General features: G+C 35.9%; 1 protein-coding gene across 1 annotated transcript; it reads left to right on the forward strand.

The window, feature by feature from the left end:
• The first annotated feature begins 2,612 nt into the window (after positions 1 to 2,612).
• LOC107810458 (monooxygenase 1-like) lies at positions 2,613 to 7,516 on the forward strand. The gene is made up of 6 exons (XM_016635242.2): positions 2,613 to 2,785; positions 2,896 to 3,042; positions 5,413 to 5,463; positions 5,545 to 5,716; positions 6,146 to 6,371; positions 6,899 to 7,516. Exons 1-6 carry the CDS (start codon positions 2,697 to 2,699, stop codon positions 7,402 to 7,404), a joined length of 1,191 nt encoding a protein of 396 aa, XP_016490728.1. The 5' UTR covers positions 2,613 to 2,696; the 3' UTR covers positions 7,405 to 7,516.
• Positions 7,517 to 10,559: the final 3,043 nt, after the last annotated feature.

Raw genomic sequence — 10,559 nt, forward strand, 5'->3', positions numbered from 1 at the left:
CTTTTTGACATATTTATCTTTACACTTATACTTTAGGATCATATTTGCCCCTCATTCATTAAATCCCCATGTCCCACCTTTCTTTTCCTACATGGTGCCTATGTGGATTTCTTTTTCCTCCAATTTAAATATGGTCACATATTTAAGATAATTTAATCCGCCCACCCAATTTAAATATGGTCACCTATTTAAGATAATGTTCTTTTTTCAGCTCCATATTTTTCGGATAGCAGCGGCAACATATTGGAAAACAAGAACTTTGAACTCAAAATCACTAATCTGATACAGCTTACAATTATTGCAGTAACCAAATTAAATTACGAGAAGTTGCACAACAATGGAATTAATGACAAAGGTCCGTGCTTAAAATAGAGCACTGCCAGAAGCCTAATATTGTCTAGGATGGTTTCCTCAAACATATTTTTCTCGAAAAGAAAATATTGCTCCCTCCTCTCATTTTATATGAAAGAATTCGATTACAAGGGTCAAAACATCTAGTTTTTTTGTGATTTGGGTATATAATTTTCATGTTTTTCAAAAATAAAATAAAATTACATATTTAAAAAAATATATAATAATTCAACTTTTTGGATGGCAGAGTCATGATTTAAAGTTTATGGGTTCTGATCTTGCTCATAACTCATTTTAGTTATTAAGTTCGTAATTAAATATTTATACATATTTAATGTATTTCCTAATAGAACACAAATCTAAACAAAAACTATAGAGTTCATTCAAACCATACCTAATACTCTAGCTCCACCCCTTATCTTCGACCTGGTTTAACATAAACCTACAATGACGAATAATATTAGAGTAATGTGAATTATCAGAATGAAGCCACTATATTTTATATATTGGCTGCCCAAAGACACAAATAAGTGCAGATAACCAAATTATGGTTTATGGTTAAATTAAATTATCTTAAATAGATGACCATATTTAAATTGGAGGAAAAAGAAATCCACATAGGCACCATGTAGGAAAAGAAAGGTGGGACATGAAGATTTAATGGATGAGGGGCAAATATGATCCTAAAGTATAAGTGTAAGGATAAATATGTCCAAAAGTATGACGAAGGACAAATGTAACCCTCTTTGAAGAGTACATGGATAAATATGATCCTAAAGTATAATGGTAAGGATAATTATATCAAAAAAGTATAATGAAGGACAAATATAACCGTTTTAAAGAGTACAGAGATAAATATAACCCTTTTTGGGTTATTAAAAGTTGATGTCATGCCTGTAATCATGTTATTTGGGTCAGACGGAGATAAGAATAATTTAGGAAAATAGTCCAAATTTACTCCATTATTTTCGAATATTGTTTAAATCTAACCTCCGTTATACTATTCGGTCAACTTTATCCCTACCGTTATACTATCTGGCTAAATTTATTCTACCATCAATAAATTTTTAAAAATTACCCCTCAATCCGTTAGGTGAGCCATAATCTCCCAATTGTTTTAATTAAGTCACTTATTGTTCTTCTAGATTCATTATTTTCAAAATTATTTGTATTTACCTGCTTTCTTTATTGGGAAAAAAAATAAGAGCAACAAATATTAAAATAATACAACATTTAGTAAGTGAGAATCTAAATTAGGTAGCTTATTTAAATTCTAAAAGTATTTACAATATTCGTTGCACCAAAGGTATGGAGACTTTGCAAGTATTAGTGATAGAAGTTGAAGTTCCTTGGAGACTTTACAGTGTCGAATTCAACTTTTCTTTAATCAAATGTCTATGCATTATGCGTTCTTAAGTTAGTCGATCGAACTCTAAACTAACCAGAAAATAACAAAATATATTCGTATACACATATATATACATGATGAATAACTACATATAATACATAATAAATAGACCCACTAAATTCTATGGTGTGTATAAATAAAATTTTAAATCAATTCCAAACCCATTATTACAGTAAGAGAAGTGGATGCAATGGTAATTAAAAGTTTTCAAGAATAATTTGTATAGTCTATAGTACCTTTAGTATTCACATCAATAATAATTTCTAAAAATAGTGGAGCAAGAGGAACAATAATTGATTTATATAAAAGGAAATTGGGAGGTTTTGGATCACCTAACAGATCAAAGGGTAATTTTTAAAAGTTTGATGTCGATAGCAGTAAATTAGGCCGGATAGTATAACGATAAGGGTAAATTTGGCCGGATAGTATAACGGAGGCTAAATATAGACAATATCCGAAAATAAAGAGGTATATTTGGCTCTTTTCCCAATAATTTGTGTTTGTGGTCAAACTTTTTCCTTGCAAAGGAATTCAACCTTTCTTGGAAAATAATACTCCTTCCATTTCAATTTATATGAACCCATTTGATTGTGTACGGAATTTAAGAAAAGAAAGAATTCTTTTGAATTTGTAGTGTAAAATAAGGCACATATATTTTATGTGGTTAAATTATTGCATAAAAGTCATTTGTTTCCAAATAGGGAAAAAAATCATTCTTTTTGGCACAGAATAAAAAGAAAATAGGTTCACATAAATTGAAACGGGATAATTTTTTTTTTGGTCAACTATACTTTTCTTTACTACTCCACTTACTCTTACTTAAAGTACCTTTTATTTTATTTGTATATATATAGATCGAATCATCCACTTCTACTCAGAAGTCACAAAATCATACTACTAGATATTATTAAGTGTGTGAGAGAGAGGGAGGGAGAAGATGGAGTCAGCTGGTTGTGAAGAAATGCACGAGATAGTCATAGTGGGTGGTGGCCTTTGCGGCCTTGCTACAGCCCTTGCTTTGCACAAGTACTTTTCTTTTTCTTCCTGTTCTTCTTTCTATATATTGATGACAAGTTTTAGCTAAGATCATAGGTAGTTTACTAAGGAAGAATATATATGTATAAAATCAACTGCAGGAAAGGGATAAAGAGTGTGGTGTTAGAGAAATCAGAAACACTGAGAGCAGCAGGAGCAGCCATAGGTGTAATGCCTAATGGATGGAGAGCATTGGATCAGCTTGGTGTCGGTTCTCACCTAAGATCTACTGCTCTTCCTCTTCAAGGGTAAGCTTTTTTTGTTTATCCTTTACTAGTGACCCACTTGCCCCATTTGATTTTATATAATTAGTTTGGTTGGGAAATAAATTATAGCGAAATTATAATAATGAGATTATAATATGAGGATTAAATAATAACGTAATTATTTAATTGATACTCCATTCGTCTCATAATATGTGTCGTGATTCTCTTGTGCACGCCCCTTAATAAAGAATAATTTTACCCTTTTCGACTACTTTACCCTTATTAAATGTTTTCTCAATTTATGTGTTATCTCTATCAATGACATTATCAATATTTTTACTAAATGTGAATGCAATTGATTATTAAGGGTAAAAATGAAAAATATAATCAATTTTGTCTTGAACTTCTAAAATGACAAATAATTTGAGATTACTATTTTTAATAACCACAGACACTTATTATGAGACGAAGGAAATATACTTTATAGGAAGATGCTTGGTTTATTTGGACCAAAAATGAGATGTACGGGAATATGTGTTTAGTTCACACTAGATAAGTTAGGATAAACTTTTATTTATACTTTTAAACTTAAATTTTATAAAGGTGCATCTTTGTCCTTTTAGGGGTCGTTTGGATTGAATACGGCTTATGCCGGTATAAGTTATGCTGGTATAAGTTATGTTGAAATAAGTTATGCTGGAATTAGTTATACTGAGATTGTTTTTATCCACTATTTGGTATGTTGTATTAAAAATGACAATTGCATAATTTCTAAAAAGAAGATATAAGTTATACCAGTGCTAATTACCCATCCTCTATAAGGTATAAGTTATCCCGGTGTTAAAATTAACACCGAGATAACTTATACCTGGTTTGCTAATCAAACAGAGTATTAAGGTGGTCTTAAATTTTTATACCACCCCTATACCTTCTTACACCTTAGGGGTCGTTTGTTACGAGGTGTAAGAAGGTATAAGGGTGGTATAAAAATTTAATACCACCTCAATACTCTGTTTGGTTAGCAAACCGGGTATAAGTTATTAACACAGGGATAACTTATACCTTATAGAGGGTGGGGTAATTAGTACCGGTATAACTTATACCTTCTTCTTAGAAGTTATGCAATTGTCATTTTTAATATAACATACCAAATAATGGATAAACAACAATCCCACCATAACTTATACCGGCATAACTTATACCGGCATAAATCGTAGTCCAACCAAACAACCCCGTAATGTTTTATCCGGGGATTCGCTAATTTCGGGATTGTTGTCCCACCTTTAATGTGGGATAGGATAATTTCATAGTAGTTGTATAATCTAATTCCATAATTATTAGTCCCGGATTCAAAAGGCAACCAAATGCGGATATAATTATCTTATATTTTGTTTCGCGATTATTGTCACTCATCCACCAACCAAACAATCCCTTAAATTACTGATTAACCGACCAAAAGAGTTGCTGACCCTGCATTATCAAACAACTAGGAAAAAGAATCTTACCAGGACTTATAGTCTTATACTCCCTCCATTCCAAAAATTAAAACAAAAGGCACTTTTGCTTATTAGTCTCTTTAGAAAAGAGTGTTACGTTTTTAATTTAAAAATAGTTTAACTTAATTTTGCTAATTTATCTGTAATGACAAGATTCTATAGTTACAAAATCATTATGCATGTCTAAATCACAAGTTTAAAAGTCTTATAGCCACACAAGTATTATAGCATATTTAATCAATATTTTAAAAATCTCTTTTTCTTTATTATATATTTTGGTTAGTCAAACTGTGCCATATATATTGAAACAGAGGGAGTGTTAAACAATTAGAAAATCGTGCTAACAGATAATACAAGAAGTATAAAGACGACAACCAAAACTAAACATAACATCAGTCGTCAAATTGGCCAAATGAAATATTATTTTCTTATTTGAGTTTAACTTTTATACACTGATCGGTATAATTAGTTTTATACTATTAGATTACTCAAATGCCAATTATGTAGTACTTAGAACTTTTTATTACAAACATAAATTGGCAATCTTGAAATGGTTGTAAGTGATCTCTATGTTACAACTGGTAAAACTGTAATGATAGAGCAAAAGATTTTTGTGCGGTGAGCTATATTGCTCGGACTTTATAAAAATATGGCCAGATACGCGTCGGATCCTCCAACGGTAGGGTGTTTTTGAAGGATCCGATACGAGTGCGGCTACATTTTGGAAAGTCCGTGCAACACAGGCGGTGAGTGCCTATAAGTAAATCGTGTTAATAGATATCCCTCCATCTAAGAAAATCGAAACTCGAAGACCATTTTGTTTTTCCATTTTTTGTTTTTCACTTTGCTTGAACCATGACGTACTTGCAACTCCTTGTATTCCTGTTAACTTGATAGTATCATCACTTCAAAACAGGACTCGAATGACATGGATCGACAAGGGCAAAGAACAATACACACCAAACAAGTAAGTAAAAAACTAAAATCTAAATTTCCTTTTTCTACACTTGAAAGAACAGAAAGCAAATATTTACCATTGTATGAAAAGGAACATTGGGGAGGTTCGCTGTCTGAAAAGGAGCGATATAGTCGAAACATTTGCTGATGCTTTGCCTCGGAAGACTATACGTTTTGGATGTGAAATTGCGTCAGTGGAAATGGATCCTCTCACTTCATTGCCATGTATTCTACTTTCTAATGGAAAGCGTATTGGTGCCAAGGTACTTTTTCTTTCTTGCTCTTTCCGCTACTTCATATTTGAATATACAGTATACCACCTGAAAGTGTTTAATGCCAAAGGGTGCTGTGTTAATATCTGTTATCATCAGGGGCAGAATTGCATGGTCTGAAATGTGTTCAGTTTAATCCCTTTTGTTGAAAAATTATACTTTACATGATTATTGGCTCGTCGATATCCATGAATTTATGCATTTGAATATATATATATATTTTATGAATTAATCAGTGTTGAGTGTCATCAATTTTATGGAGAATTGAGCATTACAAAAGTCTGAATCACTAGATTATTAATTGAACTCTTATATTTATTTTCTTGTCCTTGACCCAAAACAGTTAAGAATTTGTTGTTAGAAATTTCATGCCTACAACCAGAATCAACTGTTTTTCTTTCACTTGAATGATCATTGCAGATTTTAATCGGGTGTGATGGATCGAGGTCCGTAGTGTCAAGTTTCCTTGGGGTAAAGCCTACCAGAACTTTTCGCATCTCTGCAATTCGGGGTTTAACGAGTTATCCAAATGGTCACTCATTTCCTCTCGAATTTGTCCGCCTTATAAGTGACAAAACTGCAGTTGGGAGACTACCAATCACTGATATGTTGGTCCATTGGTTTATTGGTGTTCAACAGGGCACAGGTACCTCCGATCCTACTACTTATAAAATGCACAGTCAATCAAATCGATGGAACATATTAATGTGACTTGAATTTTGATAGTTTTCGTGAGCCCGCAGTGGAAATATATTTTATCTTGTTTGAAAATGTATGCTATTAACACTTGCTCTGCTACTCTCTCCAAGCCTGGTTGAGGAAGAGTTATGAGTCGTAAAACGAAAAATTATGTTGATTAGGCATAGTATGAGTAATGATTCTCCCATTCGCACTTTATTCAATAGGAACTTACGAGTAAACCAGATATAAAGAATGTGACTAGGGTCTCTGTTTCCATTCTTATCATATTTATACAGTTTCAAGATTCCTATGGAACTATTCATTTATTTACAACAGACTGGTAGGCAAAGTTAATAGGCATACGTGCTATACTTAATAAATCTTGTGTCAACCTTTCTTCTTCTCTATATTGTCTGATTGGTTGTGTACCTTTTGTAGCGTGATGCATAAATCAAACACTAGTTACAAATGTTTACAATGTGCACTTTTCAGATACCATATTTCCACATGATCCAGAACTTATCAAACAAAGAGCCCTGGAGGCAACAAGTGGTCGTCCCGCTGATGTACAAGAAATGATAGAGGGATGTGACCTGGATTCTCTGTCTTTCACTCACTTGAGATATCGCGCACCATGGGACTTGATGCTTGGAAATTTTCGCGAAAAGACAGTAACAGTTGCTGGAGATGCAATGCATGTCATGGGTCCATTTCTTGGCCAGGGAGGTTCAGCAGGAATAGAAGATGCAGTGGTGCTTGCAAGAAACTTGGCAAAGACATTAAAGGGAGGTTTTGATCATGAAAAAGTTGGAGAGGCACTGGATCAATATGTAAAAGAGAGGAGAATGAGGGTGGTAAAACTGGCAACACAGTCATATCTAACTGCACTTCTTGTTGAGAATACACCATTGCTGATAAAATTTGTTGTCATAGCTGTGATGGCTCTTTTCTTCAGAAACCCAAGTGCTCATGTTCTATATGACTGTGGTCATCTCTGAGTGCCAGTACTTCTTTGATATGTTTGCTAGGATCTGCTTTTGTAATCTTTTGTTGATAAACATCATGTGTTTGTAATCATACTGTCAAAAATTTCTCCTCTTTTTCAATCCATTTACTATTGCATTGCCACAAACATGATGAACCAAAAGAGATGCAGGGCTAGTAAGCATTCTTTAGCATTAAGGAAAATTAGGTCTGGCGTTAGAATACTCTCACTTGATCTCAACGATGACTCACTATGATGATAGAACATCAAGTGTGATTCAGATGATAGACTGCCTTCTTCTTTCAAATGATTCAATTGTCCAAAAACTCGATGAACTTTAACTTGTATCATTTTAATATCTTAGAGTGATCTGCACCAATAGTTACATCTCGGTATTGTCTCTTGTGTCTATGTGTATCTGTTTACCTTGAAAATGGTATTAACAATTATATTTGATTTTGTGGTTATAAAAATATGCGATATATTTCAATACTAGTTGTTAGGCAATAGATGCTAAGTGTAAATAAAGAGAATAAGATATGCAAACCAATGCTCTCGCAAGATTGGGCCTCGAGGTCTAGTTAGGGCAGTTAGCAATGAACAATTGACAAAAAAAGCAATGATATCGAAGGCCTCGAAGATAGCCTTTTGCGGTTAATAATGGGCAATAAATGAAGAACAATCAGTGAACAATAAATGAACAAGCAATATATCTGTAGAGTAATTGTTGAGCACGTTTTGGCAAGAAAAGCAGAGAATGTTCTATTGTATTGAATATTCATGTGTGTTACAAAATGACAAGGGTCCTCTTTGTATAGGAGGAGAGAATCCCAACATAGTACATGTATAATAATGACGAGGAAATGCTATTGGTACAGCTGTGTAAAGGCTCAGTACGGATTTGTACTATTCTTGCATACCTGATCAGCTCTAACCACATGTCCATGGGAGCTTTCTCGCCTTTCCATGACGATCATCGATTTGTACTACTCCGAGACTAACCACAGTGAACCTTCGCTATACTCCCTCGAGGGACGCATTTCGGGGTCACACTTCAAATTCTGCTTCGAGCTTCTCGAGGTCGGGCGTGGATTGCCACAGTAGCCCCAAAGTCGAACTCCCCAATTTTGGTCGTATATAGATAGTCCCCGCGTTTCTTAGAATGAAATGATAAGAAACGATCTTGAGTTCTTGCCTCTTCGATACCCCATTGTGATGTCAGCCACGTGAGATCATTAAATGACGTGACGGAAAAGTTGTACAGAGGTCTTGTCAACACGATTCTCGAAAAGCCCACGAACCGCTATTGGTCGCCCTTTCAACTCCTCTAAGACACTTAGATGACTCTTATAAATACTCCAATTCCCTATCTTTTAAACCTTTACAACATCTTCAAATCTTCTAATCTTTATTAACAGTTTCCTGTCTTCATCCTTCTCTTGTGCTCACTTTTTCGTCAGTTTACTTCAAAACTTTCTTATAACCATGGCCAAAACTTCTAAGATAGTACCTCAAAAAGAGGAAGCCCCTTCTTTGTTACGCACGTCTAAGAGCAAAAAGATAGTGCCTCCTTGTATTGAGGACTGTATTCCTGGGCCCTTCAAGACATCCTCCGATTTCAAAATTAAGAAACCTTCTTCGGTACTGGGCCTATGCGAGCCCATGTCTCGGGACATTAGTCTAATAACTGACATAGAGAAGGTGAAAATAGATTTCCACTGGGGAGAGGCGGTACAAGTAGAGATCCCTTCATCGAAAGAGGATATAACTACACACAAAGCTGGTTTCCTCAGCGTATATATGTATCCCTTTACCTTAGGTCCTGTAGATTCTTCTTATCCACCGATAGACCCGGTGATCCTCGATTTTTGTCGACAATATCGAGTGACGCTTGGTTAAATTTATCCCTCTTTTTGGAGAATCGTCTATTTGATTAGATATTTCTCGAACATGGTCGAAGGGATGCCTTTTACCCTCGATTATCTGATTAGATTGTATAGCCCTCGTCTCTATCGAGGGGGCCTAGTCAAACTGCAACGTCGATCTACCAAAGCATTTTTTGCCAGCATCGACGAAGATAAAGACCGGGGATGGATGAGCCGCTTTATTCGAGTAAGGACTTTGGACCTCATCCCTGTCAAGAAGATGCCATTCCCTTAGGAATGGAATATGAGACGTAAGTGTTGTTACACCGAGCATGTTTTATCATCTGAATGTCCTCTTTTCCTCTTTCGAACTAATTCCTTTCTTTTTTGATTTGCTTTTCCTCTGGTTGCGTAGCCCCCGTGTGGTTCCCCAGCGCGGTCAAGGACCTCCTGGGCTGGGTTAAACTCTTAGACTCCACCTCCTTATACGACAAACGCGTTTGGCGTTATTTGGCCAAAACTCGATGGGAGGCCAAAAATCATGGTACGCCCTCACCACTGTCACTTCTAAATTCCTTATAAATAGATTTCCTGGTGGTATGTTTGACATTTTACGCTTGTGCAGGCCTTAGGGAAGCCGTTTTAGTGAGACCTCCTCCTCCTAGTGAAGAGGAGACCTAAAAACCCGCCAAAAATAGAAAGAGAAAGAAGGAGACACCGGCAGAGTCCCCGAAGCAAAAGAGAGCTAAGGCTCGAAAGCCTAGGGTCGATGCAACGGTCCTAACTCCGACAACTGTTGAGAGTCTTCTTGCTGAAGATGAAGAAGATGATGGTTGCCCACTGTTACATAGGGCAAGACAAAGCACCGATGCTTCGAAGGTTACTGGGTAGAAGACTTCCGTGTCAGAGGTGGCCGATGCAATCCCACCTCATATTGAGGAGACCCTGGAAGAGGGTTTGGATGCAGTCCCCGAGCCGACCATTGAACATGATACAATTTGTGCCGATGAGAACTTGGTTGGCGCATTCGAAGGATCCAGCTCTGAGGCCCTTCGAGGGCGAGAGGAAGCCCCGATAGAGGTTGATGCCATAGGCGATCTTCAGCCAGGCCTGTCGTTTTCCCCAGGGAAAATACGGGACGCCGAGAACTGGGAGACTCCCGATGTGGGGGTATCCCAGGGAGAGGATGATGCATTTGGAGATATTTTTGCCGGTGTTGAAGAAGATGCTGATCTCGATGCCCCGGTCGTTTTCGAGGAGGCTGTGAAACTCCAAAAACAGGTGATTTTTGACATAACCTTTG

Source organism: Nicotiana tabacum, chromosome 16 (genome assembly GCF_000715075.1).
Source record: "Nicotiana tabacum cultivar K326 chromosome 16, ASM71507v2, whole genome shotgun sequence".
Lineage (NCBI taxonomy): Eukaryota > Viridiplantae > Streptophyta > Magnoliopsida > Solanales > Solanaceae > Nicotiana > Nicotiana tabacum.

Bases quoted from the DNA above. Each gene is read 5' to 3' on its own strand.
- LOC107810458 (XM_016635242.2), top strand. From the start codon at position 2,697: ATGGAGTCAGCTGGTTGTGAAGAAATGCACGAGATAGTCATAGTGGGT. The intron at 5,464-5,544 runs GTAAGTAAAAAA...TTGTATGAAAAG, and splicing joins GAACAATACACACCAAACAA to GAACATTGGGGAGGTTCGCT. The intron at 5,717-6,145 runs GTACTTTTTCTT...TGATCATTGCAG, and splicing joins GAAAGCGTATTGGTGCCAAG to ATTTTAATCGGGTGTGATGG.